Source organism: Pagrus pagrus (genome assembly GCF_965226575.1).
Source record: "Pagrus pagrus genome assembly, chromosome: 2".
Lineage (NCBI taxonomy): Eukaryota > Metazoa > Chordata > Actinopteri > Spariformes > Sparidae > Pagrus > Pagrus pagrus.
The window spans coordinates 22673731-22688714 of NC_140186.1; the positions used below are offsets into that span (position 1 = coordinate 22673731).

At 42.2% G+C, this 14984-nt stretch overlaps 3 protein-coding genes across 3 annotated transcripts; 1 reads left to right on the forward strand and 2 right to left on the reverse strand.

Annotated features, from left to right (window-relative positions):
• The first annotated feature begins 915 nt into the window (after positions 1-915).
• On the forward strand, positions 916-3985 carry xpa (xeroderma pigmentosum, complementation group A). Its single transcript, XM_084343344.1, has 5 exons — positions 916-1328; positions 1457-1562; positions 2044-2209; positions 2629-2746; positions 2845-3985. The coding sequence occupies exons 1-5, from the start codon at positions 1046-1048 to the stop codon at positions 2997-2999; spliced, it is 828 nt and encodes a 275-aa protein (XP_084199470.1). The 5' UTR covers positions 916-1045; the 3' UTR covers positions 3000-3985.
• A 1363-nt stretch (positions 3986-5348) lies between these two features.
• LOC311270728 (NAD(P)(+)--arginine ADP-ribosyltransferase 2-like) lies at positions 5349-7350 on the reverse strand. Its single transcript, XM_084375845.1, has 2 exons — positions 7270-7350; positions 5349-6347 (listed from the first exon to the last, which is right to left on the reverse strand). Exons 1-2 carry the CDS (start codon positions 7342-7344, stop codon positions 5442-5444), a joined length of 981 nt encoding a protein of 326 aa, XP_084231971.1. The 5' UTR covers positions 7345-7350; the 3' UTR covers positions 5349-5441.
• Positions 7351-8390: 1040 nt separating this feature from the next.
• kpna7 (karyopherin alpha 7 (importin alpha 8)) lies at positions 8391-13400 on the reverse strand. Its single transcript, XM_084379475.1, has 12 exons — positions 13289-13400; positions 13074-13217; positions 12916-13001; positions 12266-12434; positions 12030-12129; positions 11700-11782; positions 9980-10066; positions 9706-9882; positions 9375-9608; positions 9055-9237; positions 8827-8973; positions 8391-8546 (listed from the first exon to the last, which is right to left on the reverse strand). Exons 1-12 carry the CDS (start codon positions 13352-13354, stop codon positions 8460-8462), a joined length of 1563 nt encoding a protein of 520 aa, XP_084235601.1. The 5' UTR covers positions 13355-13400; the 3' UTR covers positions 8391-8459.
• Positions 13401-14984: the final 1584 nt, after the last annotated feature.

A 14984-nucleotide genomic window follows, 5' to 3' on the forward strand; every position in this document is an offset into this window, starting at 1 on the left:
TGAGATTTTTTTGCTGGGGTTAATCCAGCGTGTGATGTGAAGGACAAGAGAGAAACATCTCCATCTAGAGGGTTGAATACAACATGACTTCTGTTTGTGGTCCCAAAAAATGACCAGAAATCTTCAGTTTTTCATTCAATAACATATTAAAATATAAATGCAATCGCAGGAATCTGAAATACAAGGAGGGTCATTACAATCCTCATTCACCAAACGTGTAATGACATTTCCCCTTCTCATTCCTCACAACTAGATTTCAATTTGGTCAAGCTTTGCATAAACAAATCTTAAATACATTTCCATTTACTTTAATGTTGATCTACTGCTTGTTAAAAGTCTAAAAACCTGCTGTATTTAATGGACTGAGTGCTCTGTGTGCGAGACAGTCCAAACACGATCCATGTAACATGAACACCTGCAATAACAAACATGCTCCTTCATCTGCAGATGGTGTTTACACCGAATCAGCTGGACGCTCACTGGACTCAGAACATCAGATCATAGAACAGCTTCATTATTATTCTTTTACTGGAGCTCCTGCTGAGCAGCTTTCACAGGACTGAACGCTGGATCCACATTTCCCCTCTGCTGATATAAAAAACAAAGTCACAATGATACTTAGTTTCTACATTTTATGAATATTATATGCCATTTCTGTGAATTGATAACCCTAAATCCTGCAGACTGAACCTTTAAATACACATACAAGGATGTGAAGAAGAAGAAAAATGAAACAATATTCTAATGAGGAGTTCAAATTATTTTTATAAGAAGAACTTGTTAAGTTTCACATGCAACAAACTTTATTTATTTTTATTTAAAGAGGAGTCTTCTGGTCCTTTACATCCCGATACAGGAGGTGGCGGTAATGCACCTCAAAGTTTAAAGTAAAGAAGAAGAAGAAGAAGCAGAAGGAGCCGGAAGTGTGCAGCTGTCAGTTTCGTAACAACAGTGTAACGCTGCACTGTGAATGAAACAAACACAACCTGGTGCTCAGAGTCATTTTATTCACTTCTATGTGCTGATCGTGGTGTGAGAGACCAGCATGGACCCGTCGGAGTCAGGGGGGCTGGATGCAGCCGGTCCCGGTCCAGAACAGACTCCCAAACCCGAGCTTTCAGCAGCGATGCGGGCTAAGATCGAGCGGAACCGGCAGCGGGCGTTGATGCTCCGGCAAGCCAGACTGGCGAGCCGCTCTTTGTCCGCCGTGGAGGGGGCGACCTCGGCCAAAGTGTCCAGGACCATCGACTCCGGGGCCGGCTTCTTCATCGAGGAGGAGGAGGACGGAGAGGAGGAGCAGAGGACCAGGAAGGTTGTGCATCAGCCAGGTGTGTGTGTGTGTGTGTGTGGTGTGTGTATTTAGAAACTCGAGTCTGTGCATGCATGCTCATTTACATATGTGTGTGTGTGTGTGTGTGTGTGTGTGTGTGTGTGTGTGTGTGTGTGTTGTTTCCAGCTCCTGTGATTGAGGCAGACTACCTGGTGTGTGATGACTGTCAAAAGCCCTTTATGGACTCCTACCTCAGCAACAGCTTTGACCTGTCCGTGTGTGACAAGTGCAGGTACACACACACACACACACACACACACACACGTAGTATAAATATTCACCAAAATAATTTCAAAGAACACAGAACAAAGTTTATTATGTCTTATTATTCTGCATATACTCATATTTAGGATCAAACATGTAATTTTCTTTACTCATCTCAAACCTTCCAATAGTTTGAAAATTTGTGTTTAAAGCAACATTATATAGAAATATAAATACAAATCCCAGGTCTGTAACAATTCGTCAGACGTAATGTAGGTGCTGACTACGGACAAAACTAATTATGTCATAACAATGTTATGTGTTGAAAACTGTTATGTTGAAGTAAATGTGTGTAACGCTGTGATCCTCCCCTCTCACTGAAGTCACATAGTGCAGAAACAAGTGGTAGGGGGGCAGAGTGGCTGAGACAGAGACACTATTCACCCTGTTATATACGTGGCTGGAAATCATTCAGATGCTTTAACAGTAGGAGCTTCTTTCCCCCTCAGAGACAATGAGGAGAAGCATAAGCTGATCTCCAGAACTGAGGCCAAGCAGCATTACCTGCTGAAGGACTGTGACCTGGACAAGAGAGAACCTCCGCTCAGGTTCATACTGAAGAAAAACCCTCATAACCCACGCTGGGGAGACATGAAGCTCTACCTCAAACCTCAGGTAGGAAGACAGGAGCAGTAAACAATGGTTTGTGTGTGTGTGTGGATGGATGGTGAGGTAGTTCTGGTTAATATTCATAATATATTTTCCCATATTGACCCGTATTGATGTTTAGCAGGATTTGCCAATGCTACTTTAGTATTTAAGTTAGATCCAATGACTAAGTAAATAAGTGCAGGTTAACTTTCACACTACACTAAAACTTCAACAGCATAAGTATGATAAATATTTTGTTAATTAACATTTAACAACCTTTAAAACTACTGGCTGATGCAGAAGTAAAATATTTATTATATTATGTTAATTATTGATTGATGAATCAATTATTAGATGAATCCTGAGTTACCAAAAACCTGCTTGTGCTGTAAGGTATGGTGTGATTTGTTGCGTCTATCTGAACTATCTATCTGGGCGTCCAGGTGGTGAAGCGATGTATGGAGGTGTGGGGTTCAGAGGAGGCTCTGGAGGAGGCCAAAGAGACGAGGGAAGATAACAAAGAGGTGCAGAAACAAAAGCGCTTCAACAAGAAGGTCAAAGGTCGGTTTCAAAATATTCAAACATCAGCTTTCAGGCTGCAGGGTGAGCGTCGACCTGATCAACTCTGAATGTGTCGTGTGTATGCGTTTGTGTGTCAGAGCTGCGCAGGGCGGTGAGGAGCAGCATGTGGACCAAAGACACCAGCGTTCACCAACACCAGTACGGACCAGAGGAGGTGGTCGATCCAGAGGAGGATCTCTACAAGAAAACCTGCACCACATGTGGACATGAACTCACCTACGAGAAGATGTAGACACACACACACACACACACCCCAACACTGACTGATACAGGTTCAGACTACAAGGAGAAGACTAAACCTTCTCCACCTCATGCTGTGTTCTTTTTTTTTTGTTTTTTTTTTCTTCTGGTATTTATTTATTTACTGTCATTAATAAAACACTCCGTCTTGATTGCATCTTATGGGCCAAATCACTCACATATTCCTACTGTAAGTCAGTAGTAATTTATCTTCTAAACAGCAGTTGACCTCAGCTAACTGTATATTTTTAGCAATAACGGCAGATTGCCCTTTCTGTCCACTGCCTATTTCTACACTTCCTGTTTCTTTTTGAAGCATTCAGCTTCTCACGGTGGGCAAACGAGGGAAGTCACACTATTGAAACTTGAAATTCTCTCTTGCATAAGATAGTGAATTGTGTGACCGGCTTTATGACTGGGCATTAAGGACAAACCTCTGCTACCTTTAAAAAAAATGTGAATTTTGGAAAGGGGCGTCCATTTTTAGGATTTCATGTTTTTGGACACTCGTCTCCTCACAGATTTCAGTCATATGTAATATCAAGTCTACATATTAAAATGCAGTGCCACCTCTCTTGCCTTACTGGACAGCGTTATATTATAAGTCATGTCTCATCGTGGCTTAATGAACAAGGGGTTCGTGCAGTAGATTCCAGGATTGTTATCCGGGACCTCCATTGAACAAGCGACCAATGCAAGGACCTCAGTCTGCTCTCAAGTTACTGGGAAACAGTTCAGCATGAGATCTCATGATTCCAGACTGTTTCTGTGAACTAGTTTTTGATAATTATTGCTATCAGCTGTAAAGAGACAGATATTCACATGCTGATGATAAAGGATGGTGCTAAGAGTTAGCTTAGGAGTCATTTTGATCATTTCTTAAGAATGAGATAAAATAAATGTGTAAATTTTTTTTTACATCTTTGTAAAATGAATTTAATTGTCATGGAAAGTCTGTTTATTAAAGTTTTGATTTAGTTTCTTGTCACTTCCATTCATCTTAGTTATAAATATAAATATTTATGAAAAGACAAATGTTCTCTGGCTGACAGTATTGTTGAGTCTTTTCAGAAATAGCAGTGGAATTGTTTTTTTCAACCTGTGGGCAGCAACACCTGTACAGCTTCTCTTTCATAGTTAATTGTACATATAATCACGTGCAGATTTACTTTCTTAAAGTCGTCCTGACCAGGTTTGCATTTCAATTTTTATACATGCTGCAAATTTCTTGATAAAATGGCCTCTTATTACAACATGAAGCCTTGCCCTATTGGGTCTTATTTACAATGTTATTTGTGGAGTGGGCTGTTGTGCATTAAAGGGGGTCAGAATTTGGTCCTTGAGATACCCAAAAGATTACAGGTTATAGGGCTGTTGGGATATGCCAATACTGATAATAATGATATATACAAATGAAATATTGATATTATGTTAATAATACACCTACAATAACATTTCTAACTTGGGCTGGCCAAAGTTGGCTCGCCACAGGGTATATTTTGGTGGACCGGAAGTAAGTTCAAGTAAGGGACCTTGTGATCCTACTGCTTAGGAAGCCCTGAGAGGCATTTTCTATAGTTTCATAGTACCATTTTCCAGATTAACAGTACAGTACAGTACAATTGGGCTTTGTTTTTAGCCCATGGTCCAACATTAAGGTTTAGTTTTGGCCCTCCAAGGGAAAAAGTTTGGGCAACCCTGGTCTACATAATCAGCACCTCTTCAATCATTTCCAATTCTTTCTGTTCTTGCATTATCATAGTAGATGGCACTACTGCGCATTAACGGTGGGTGACTCCTGTCATAAAACAAAGAAAAAAAGGAGACAGCGACAATGCAATTATGAGCCGGCTAGCCATTACCACAATATGTGGCTCCTTCTGCTGCCCAAAAACCACGTTGGAAGAGATGACCGACGAGAGCGAGACACTAACCACAGTGTGGTTAGATACCGTGAAAATATCATTGTGATTTCTGGAATCATTGTATTGACAATCTGAACCAAACTCAGTTTTTGAACGATGTAATAGTTGATTGTTTTGTTTCCAATATCTCTTTGACTGTTAAAGAAACACAAGCTATTTTGTCAAAAAGAAACCTTAAATGCCTCCTGTCAAACAGAACGAGTCACAACTTGTCGCCTCCACCCCAGTTTTAAAGAATACTAAGAGGCATAAGAGCAAATAAAAGTAAACAAACTGCATGTTAATTAGTATTAATTATTATTGATAACAGTGACTGGCAAAACAATCCACCTGCAGAGCAGCTACTAAATGGATCTCATGGTTTTGTCTACTGTTGTCTCCAAGGTCAAGAATTAACTTTCAATGTCAATAAAGTCATGTTTTAATAATTTCAAAACAGAAAATGGTAATAAAAATGGTGACTGTATTTACATTGATGCATTAGAATGATATATTGTTAAAACCAGCTTCTAAAGAAGGTCCATAGCCTGACAGTTGAGACTGCTGTGAACTCCGGCGGTCTCAAGCTTGTAGACAACCTCACACTGTAAATCATTCTGTCCTGACGTGTCCACAGAGACAATATTAAACATCTCATATGGAGGAATCAGCACTTCATCCTCGTCTGAGTCAAACTCTGAATAGGACTTGAGGTAAGCACCGAAACATGTGTGGATCTCAAAGCAGGTCCTCCGTCCAAAGTGACGCAGATCCTTGTTGAAGGAGCTGGAGGCAAATGAGCCGAAGCGCATGGTTTGTCCTTGTTCCCCGCTGAAGAGCAGTCTGCTTCTCCGGTAGGTGGTGTAGCAGCCTCTCTGGTTGAGTTTCAGGAGCCGGATGGCGTCTGACAGCAGGAAGTGAAGGGCATGGAACTCAAACGAGGTCTTGTAGGAGGCCCTCCCCTTGCGAACTGCTCGGTTTAACTCATCATACGACCCGGCTGTGTAGGCACACAGGGCCCTGAAGTGGATCCAGGACAGCGGGTCATACATGTCCTGACTCCTCATGGCTTTGTGGGCACAGAGTTTTGTGTAGGTGGAGTGCAAACCTTCCCTGGTGCTCCTTGGGAAGTAGTGACGTTTCACATTGATCAGCATCTTCTGGGAGCAGCCGTAGTACATGTCATCAACAGAGTCCGGAGACGGGCTCAGAGGGATTCTGATGATGCTGGATGGACCTGACGGGTCCTGCACTGAAGTACCAGATATCTTCACCGAGCCATGGGTGTTTTTCTGAATGGCAGCCTGAAAGGACATATTCTTTACTTTTACAGGATCTTCAGATGCTGGAGAAGGGTCCACTGCAGCCTCCTGTGTAGGTGTCGTCTCAACATCAGAACTTTTCCAAAGGGCCTTCATGGTGACCTGTTCAGGCAACTGTAGAAAAAAGAGAACATGGAGTTTATTGAGATGCAGGGCTGCAACATAAACAGTTCAACTGAGACCAGGTCTGAAGCTACACTGAGGACACATGTCTTTTTTAATCTGTCTGGGAATTCTGGGTTTTCAACACCATCTTTAATTCTAAAAAGTCTAAATTAAATCGTTAAATTCTTCTTCTTAGTGGGTCATTTTAGGGTTTTAATAATCCTACACTTAGATTTGACTTCTTCCAGTACAACAAAAGGGATTCTGCATTTCCAGCCACTTTTTTTCTGGACAGTGGAATCACTATAGAAAAAAAAAATACACCACCCGCTTTTAAATTGCAGCAGGATTTTTCCTTGAAAATTGAAAGTTTGATTTGCAGCACAAAGTAAGTGTGTCTGCCATTGCACAACCAAAACACGAAGAGGATTTGGTATTATTTGTCGTTTCTTGCTTTGGACAGCAGCCAGGCTGCTGCCGATGGGTGATGCTAGCAACAAGAAATGGAAGGAGCTGCGAGGAAGCCAGGAACTAAAACATCCCAAACACCTGTTTGTTTCCGACTGCTACAGTGAGTGATATGGTATCTTGCTGAGTGATACTAAGGCCCCAGACATACAATATGACCTCAATATTTCTACAATTGTGGTTCTGACCCAGATGAGACCGCATACTGTAGTTTTTCCATATTTACAGCCCTGCACTCAACTTAAGATTTTTAGCCTCTCATGCCCTTTGTATAAAACATGACTCACATTACAGGATAAGATCTGGTACTTCAAGACTTACTGGTTTTGAATTCGCTGCAGTTTGATTTGATGATTCGTTGCAGTCATTTCAAATAATGTACACCTTTTGGTTTTCAAGAACCAAAACAGTTTCCCTTTTAGAATATTTTTACATTAGTGGATATTGTTGCACATGTTCTTACCGTCATTGCATTCAGAAGTCTGATCCTTACACAGAGGCAGCAGAGGACACCAAACAACATACTCCTTTTCAACATGATTGAAGATGCCTAAAAAGATACAAAGGCAGTTTTTTTCCAGACCACAGTATATAACTCGCAGTATGATCAAGTTAATCTCATCAGGTAACAGCAGCAGGTTCTAGTGAGGTCTTATTGTGCCTGTTGTCTTATATTGGAGCTGCTGTGGGTGAGTAGCCTACAGGGCAGGGGTGGAGTTACAATGTGAAAACACCACGCTGTCAATCTTGTGAGTTACCAAGGGTTTTCCCCAATAAGTATATTTTTGGTGGCAAGCAAGATTTTTGTCAATTTCATCAACTCCAAAAGATGGAAGTTGCAAGGTGAAAGGGTCAGTTCACCCAAATTACCCAATTTTCCCCTTACTTCCAATTGGCATTTACCCACATGGATGGTTTCGGTTTCATATTGTGTCAGAAAAAACATTACACCACAGAAATGGGGGGGGGGGAAAAAGAAAAGCCAACTGCTCCTCCTATTGAAGAGGATCTGCATGATGCTACATGTTAGAAACAGGTGTTTGGGGAAAACCCTAGTCAGACAAAAAAAGAAAGCCTTTGTATTCTGCAAGTCATTCAAATGGATATGATACATTTTTAGCCTTTCAAAATCCTGATATTTTCAAAGTGAAACAAGTTTGTGAAGTGGCCATGAGTAATCAAGGTTTGATCCGATCTTGACTTGAGAAATTACCACTCTGATGAAATATGTGTCAAACCAAGAGAACTTTCCTTTCTCTGGGAAGTCCCTTTAACTGCACTGTCAACCATCCTATTTTTAAAATCTTAAAGTCAGCAAATTTAAAAAAAAAAAAAAAAGTGATGAATTGGTGGTAGTAGTCCAGTCTATACACAATTTGTTGGCAATTTATAAGCCATAGATCAGTCTAGCAGTCTTTTATACTGAGCAAATTTAATCAGTAACATTTATGATGCAACTAGAGTATGTGAAGCCTCTGCTGCAATAATCAGTCCTTGAATTTGTACCGTTTGCCAGATACCTTTTTACAGCTAAAAATGTACACTTCAGATTAACATGCATCAAATACTTTGTAGGGAACCAACTGTATGAAATTTATTTATTTTCTTTAAACAAATTTATCAAGAACATACACACAATAGTAAAGTCTGAGGTTAAAATTCAAAGGTTCTTTGAACATCTGGACTCTTAAACACAAAAGCATCCTCTGTAGTGTCGACCTTCACTCCCTCGATGTCATCCTAGAAGGACGAGAGGGAAAAGGTTTTGTCAAACACCAACTGAAACTTCAGTATAAAGACACATTACATTGGAGCCCTTTTACCAAGAGTGATACATGGACTCCCTCACAATCAGATACAGACAAGCTTATTGCAAAGTTTAGTTGTTGTAAAAATTTAACTAGATGTTGTAAAGCTGCATAAAGAAAAACCCTTTAAAACAATCTGATCATGCACCAGGTTGTCAAACCTTAGAGCCACTCTTAAATGTAGGTAGTTTGTTGAGCGTTCAGATACTTACATCACCAAAGTACCGCTCAATGAGGCTATGAGCAGCCTGGTACACAGTATCGTTGTCATGGTTCTGCAGCGTCTCGATGCGGTCCAGTCCTCCCAGCTCTTCAACCAGCAGGCTGAGTTTCTCCGTCTCACCGAGTTTCTCTGCAGCCTGAAAAGTCACGTACAGTAACTGAAACCATCTGATCTTTTTGAACAATTTTATGTAAATAATTGATAGTTGTCCCCTTACCATGAAGATGTTGTTGATGGCATCCAGTATGACCAGAATGACTTTAGCATCTTTGACCTGCAGCAGGTTGATGATTGCCTCCAGAGCGCCACTCTGCACCAGAGTGACCACCTGCTCCACAGTGCCCCCACTGGTGAAGTTTGTCACTGCCCACACTGCCTCCCTTTGAGTCTTGAAGTCACCCTGAGGAAAGATTGACCATAGCATCATTCAGTTTCTTCCTGTGACGTGTCAAAATGCTCTGAATTAGGCCGATGCAGATGAGTAAAATTTTGGTTTCACCATCCAAATGCCAAGCACGCCTGTGGTTCATAACTCACATTTCTGAGCTGCTCCACCAATGGAGGGAGCAGGCCACAGGTGATGAGCTGTTGGATTTGCTTACAGGGCCCTGCAGCGATGTTGGACAATGCCCACGCTGCCTCTTTTTGCACGCTGGCCTTCGGGTGTCTCATCAGTTGAGGAAGGAAGTTCAGAACGCCGGCATCAACGGCCGCCTGGGTCTGCAGGTCTGAGCCGCTCACTATGTTCCCGATGGAGCGGAGAGCCGGGGTCTGCAGGTCAGAGGGGTAAACTTTGAATACCTCCTGACAGAATGTTTAATGTTAGAAAGCATTTTTCAGAGGGCTGAATGAGCCAAGACCACGCTACCATAACACTGAGCTCCTCGTGGCTCATGAGCTCCACCAGTCGGGTTACGATACCAGTTTTCACCACAACATCAATACGGTCATTGTCACCATCTGAGAGGTAGGAGATCGCCCAGCATGCATCAGACAAGATGTCCTTGTCACCGAGATGGAGCAGCTGGATCAGAGAGGGAAGTACCTGAACGAACAACAGTTAGAGCATCACCTTTCTGGACTCAGAATGAAGCACTGGGTGTCAAAGATATTCAGACTACTGAGCTGTGATGGCCACCTACCTGCAGGACCGCAGACAGCGGCGGACACGGGTTCTTATTGCGACACAAGTTGGACAATGTCCATGTTAGATTGCGCAGGTAGCCAACCTGGAATGATGGAGCATATGACTGACATTATACAGCAGCAAAATTTAGACTTCTCGCCCACAGCTGAGGAAAGGTTAGGGGGAACTCCTTTACACAGTTTTTTTTTTAAAAAAAAAAGGTGCTGGAAAGTTTGAAAATGCAAAAATCTCAACGTGTGGCATCAAAAGGCGTGAGCTTATGCAACACTTCATATGCGAGAGTTTGTAGAGATGGGAAAGATTCCCATGTGAACATCTTGAGCATTCATGTCATCAAGACAGGTTTGACGTTTCAGTTTGTCATGCAAGGATCAAAATACTGTGGATTTATCACTGTATCAATCACATCTGGGTATAATATTGAACTGCATTTGGCTGCAAGACATCTAAATTTGGACATTTTAGCTGCTCTGGTATTTGCAAATATCAAGTTGGACATCAGTTTTTAGAAAAATCTAATCAAAGTATGACTTGCATGCTTGCACTGATATTCTAAGTATACCTATGTACCCCACTCATGTCTGCTTGGGGCTACATTAGCCACTACTAGCATAACAGGCCTGTCCTGGACGAGCTCTTAGTTATGCTGCTATAGGCCTAGTCCGGGGGACAATGACACACTGAGCTTCTCTCTCCTCCCCTCTCCTCTCCATCTGTATACATTATGCCTGTATACATGCCCCATCTCTGCATGTCACTGACTTGCTTCTTCCCCGGAGTCCTTGTGCTTTCTAGTCCTACAGGCTCCCTTGGATCCTGGCCGCGCCCGGGTCGTGGATCGTGGATCGTGGATGCGCCCACTGCTATGGCCCTGCCTGATCGTGGATGCGCCTACTGCTATGGCCCTGCCTGATCGTGGATGCGCCTACTGCTATGGCCCTGCCTGATCGTGGATGCGCCTACTGCCATGACCCTGCCTGACACCCACCACTACTGTCGCTAATATTAGTCACATCTCTGTTACATACGTTCCACTACTATTATCGTACTGCATTGCTACATACCATCCTTGCCATTGATCATTACTACTGTTATCACTAGTAATCACATTTCCATGTGCATTTCATCATTATCGCTGTAATACATCTTTGTGTACTTTCACTCCTGTCAACCATCGCTTATAATTGAATACATTGTGATCTCGTTGATCTGCTCTGTACATGCGACATCTATTGCACGTCTGTCCGTCCTGGGAGAGGGATCCCTCCTCTGTGGCTCTCCCTGAGGTTTCTTCCGCATTTTTTCCCCGTTAAAAGGGCCTTTTTTTGGGGCAAGTTTTTCCTCACTCGAATCGAGGGTCGAAGGACAGAGGGTGTCGTCTCTGTACAGATTGTAAAGCCCTCTGAGGCAAACTGTGATTTGTGAATTTGGGCTATACAAATAAAATTTGATTTGATTTGATTTGATTTGAACAAACCTGCATTGCCAGATTTTGAAAAGTGAGAAAATGTGAAAAAAAAAATATCCAATCACTTGCTCTCCTGCATCTTTTGTTACTTTAAAAAACAAAACAAAAAAAAAAACAGCCATCACAAGTCGATAGTGCTACATGAGTGTAATTGGTGGAGTACTCTTCTGAGAAGTCAGGAGTAAATGTGGTCTGTAGATAAACCCGGACACATAGTCGGCACCAGCCTTGTAAAGTTTTGACTTACTGGTGTGTCTGGAGAGATGCGGGACAGTAGGGCCGGGATAACATTGCACCCAATCAGGACGTCTCGATAAGCTGGACCATCACCTGTCAAGTGGTCACATTTTGTGGCATTAGTACAGCAACAATGAGATCAATGTGTATTCAAGGCAATATTTTTATATGCCGAGACCTTCATAGTGGAAATGAGACCAGTTAATTGTCTATAAGGTCAAGAACCACTTTCCAGTTGTCCTTTTAGTAGCTCAACATCCAGATTTAACAGTTGTATGTATCCAAAGTCAAATTCAGACATGACGGCAATATAGCACATTAAGTCTACTTATCATTTTACCGGCAATGTTTCCGAGAGCCCAGACAGCCTGTTCACTGATGTGCAACATTGGCGAGGTCAGCAAGGAGATGAAAGCAGGAACGGCCCCATGTTCAACCACCTGAGACAAATCTACATGTTTAACTGAGCCAGTCAGAAAAACAGCCTCCATCAATTAAGTCTATTAGGTTAACAGCTATTTTAAAGTGTTTCATTATGTCTTAGGCACAATACAAAGATCAGTTCTGTGTTCCCACCTGTTGAGTATGCCAAGACGTTCCGGAGGCGATGTTCGTGAGAGCCCAAGCTGCTTCAAACTGCAGAGTCGGCTCATCATCCATACTCAGGAAGGACACAAAGCGAGAGAGTATACCTGCATCTATGATCTCCTTCAGGGGAGGGTTACGCTCCTGAGAAAGCAGCTTCCTGAGGAGAGGGTGAAAGAAATTTACTACAATGATGGACACACTTTACCCTAGTTCCTCCACAATTGAGTGTAATTGAGGCTATTCGCAATAAAATCTCATTGTCCCATCTTTGTCAGTAGTGTGAGAAAATGGTGAAAATGACCCCTACAATCCCTTAGAAGGCCCAAGTAGCATTTCTGCAAACTGTCACAAGCGAAAAAAGCTAAATCCTAACATTGTATGAAGATGGAAACAAAATTCTGTCTTACATTTATGGGTTTGGGGCAATTTTCTGTTAAACAGGTAATAGCAGTCATTAACTGGCACTAAAGTCACGCAAGACTATTTTAATCCTAACCACGCTTTGGAGCAGTTTTGCTAATGCATTAGGACTTTCTGCTTGGTGGTGCCCACTCATGCAGCTGGTGCCTTTAATTCCCCTCACCCCTGACCCTCAAAAGCTCCAGTCCGCCACTGTTAAATCCTTCCTGATGGCTCACCTGGCTGCCTGGCAGCCTCGGGTTTGGGACTCCTTGCAGTCGCTGTTCACGGCATTAATGATATCCTCAATGGATAAAGTGGTCACCTAAATGACAGACAGGCTGTTAGAGATTCAAATTGATTGAATTAAATCTTTTAAAGGTTTCTGTGAACGGACCATCTCGTTGGAGGTGTAATCAGGAGACAGGGCCTCCTCGTCCGGCAGAGACGACAGCGTTATATTTCTTCTCTTCAGGAAACTCTCATTCTTGTGCGCTTTGCGCAGCTCCACGCACTCCGTGATCCTTTTCTCCCGAAGTTTCTGCAAGAAGCCAAGATGCAGTGTGCATAAAAAGCATTCATAAACACGACCTTGAAAAATAAACAACTTACAGCTGGATCTTTCCCCTTGTTTTTGAATTTGGTGAGGCGCTCCTCGGTCATGTTCTTGGTGGGCATGGTGGACACGTCCTCTCTGCTTGAGACACACAGGTGAAAACTCACTGAAACCTTCAGCGGGGAGGTTATAATGAGGAGAGCCGCCTCAGGTGAATCTGATTATCAGTGATTGCTGTAACACCCCTATCAATGTATTCACGTGCAGCTGTGCGCATTTCAAGCAGCCCAGTCATCTTTATGTTTGACGCACATCTGGGAATCCATTAATTTGCAGCATGTGCAGAAGAATGGTATGAAACTAATGTGTCCCGTGTCTGTGACAGGATGTAGGATGTATTCAGTAAATTGCGCAAAAATCCATGCGCAAACTAATGAAGTCATAACTTAATGACAGCTCGTTATTTTATAAAAGGCATGCACAAACAAATACACTCTTAAACCCATACAGTGTGAAGAGGTTTTAGGTATCTAGAGTCAGCTGATCCTCTTATTTCCTGATCATGACTCATGTGATATGAGTTTTGTGGGTTAAGAATCACTAATGAGCTGAACAACAACATGAAGAGAAAAGGAGTGATGTCCATGTACAGTCACATAATCAATTGCAGCTACCAGGTTTATAATTCAACAATGTGAATACTTTGTGGTGATAAACTGCGATCACTTACATTAACCAATAGCGTGTCTTCGACGATAGGTGGCAGCATAGCACAACTTTCATCTGTTTTAGTGTGTTGAGGTAAAAGTGATGATATGTGATGTGAAGCTAAATGAAAGGAAACTAAAAAGGGATCCTGTGAGTTTAGATTGTATCTTAAGTCAGAGTACAGTTACATCATAGCAGAAAAGAGGGGAGGCCGCAAAACATATGAAAATGAATAGATCAAATGTGGAAGAGAAGAAAGAGACTGAGAGAGAGAGAAAATGAGGCAGACAGTGATGGAGTCACGTCTTCCTCTGTAACAACCAGGAAGGGCCGAACAATGGCAGCTGGAGTGGAGGTTTCCCCCTGACCAAGTTATAATCACTTCCTCTCGATAACATAAGTACACACACACACACAAACGCACACGATCATGTGACTGAGTACTTAAACTCGTGTGAAAACACTCTGAAGCCTCACCACAACCCTTTTTTCCCCTTTAAAGCAACACCTTAAACCCGCTCACTCACACTCACACACACACATAGGCCATGTCAATATTAAAAATGCTACTGTATATGTAAGATTTGGCCACCTGTCAAATCCCTCCTCAAAATAAATAGGGGCCAGCATACCAGAGTAACATCTTACTGCTGCAAACAGAAGCCGCCTTAGCTAGTTAGCTCAGTTAGCCATGCAGCTAGTAGCTCGAACTGGAAGCTCATGGACTTGGGGATTGTGTTTACAGTGCTAGAACAGGAGCTTTGGGCCGGGGCTAGCTAACCATGTAGCTATCTTCAGTAGATATTTCTGTAACAGCAGACATCGTAATGTCAAAACTGCTATTTTGTCACATTCTGTGGATAACTTTACAAATAATCTTTGATTGTCTTCAACTACAATTCTTACACATTGTACTGTTAATGTGAATTATTACGAAAACAGTTGCTGTCCTGTGTTTGGGCCTTCTAAACAGTTTGAGTCTCAGTTTCTGCCATCAAAAGTGAGCTCTGCAGAGGAAATACAAGTTTAAATCTCACTTATAGA

Excerpts from the sequence above, each read along its gene's own strand:
- xpa (XM_084343344.1), top strand. The coding sequence starts at position 1,046 with ATGGACCCGTCGGAGTCAGGGGGGCTGGATGCAGCCGGTCCCGGTCCA. Across the intron at positions 1,329-1,456 it reads GAAGGTTGTGCATCAGCCAG|CTCCTGTGATTGAGGCAGAC; the intron begins GTGTGTGTGTGT and ends TGTTGTTTCCAG. Across the intron at positions 2,747-2,844 it reads CTTCAACAAGAAGGTCAAAG|AGCTGCGCAGGGCGGTGAGG; the intron begins GTCGGTTTCAAA and ends TTTGTGTGTCAG.
- LOC311270728 (XM_084375845.1), bottom strand. The coding sequence starts at position 7,344 with ATGTTGAAAAGGAGTATGTTGTTTGGTGTCCTCTGCTGCCTCTGTGTA. Across the intron at positions 6,348-7,269 it reads GACTTCTGAATGCAATGACG|TTGCCTGAACAGGTCACCAT; the intron begins GTAAGAACATGT and ends TTTTTTCTACAG.
- kpna7 (XM_084379475.1), bottom strand. The coding sequence starts at position 13,354 with ATGCCCACCAAGAACATGACCGAGGAGCGCCTCACCAAATTCAAAAAC. Across the intron at positions 12,435-12,915 it reads CGAGGCTGCCAGGCAGCCAG|GAAGCTGCTTTCTCAGGAGC; the intron begins GTGAGCCATCAG and ends CCCTCTCCTCAG. Across the intron at positions 8,547-8,826 it reads TTGAGCGGTACTTTGGTGAT|GATGACATCGAGGGAGTGAA; the intron begins GTAAGTATCTGA and ends TCGTCCTTCTAG.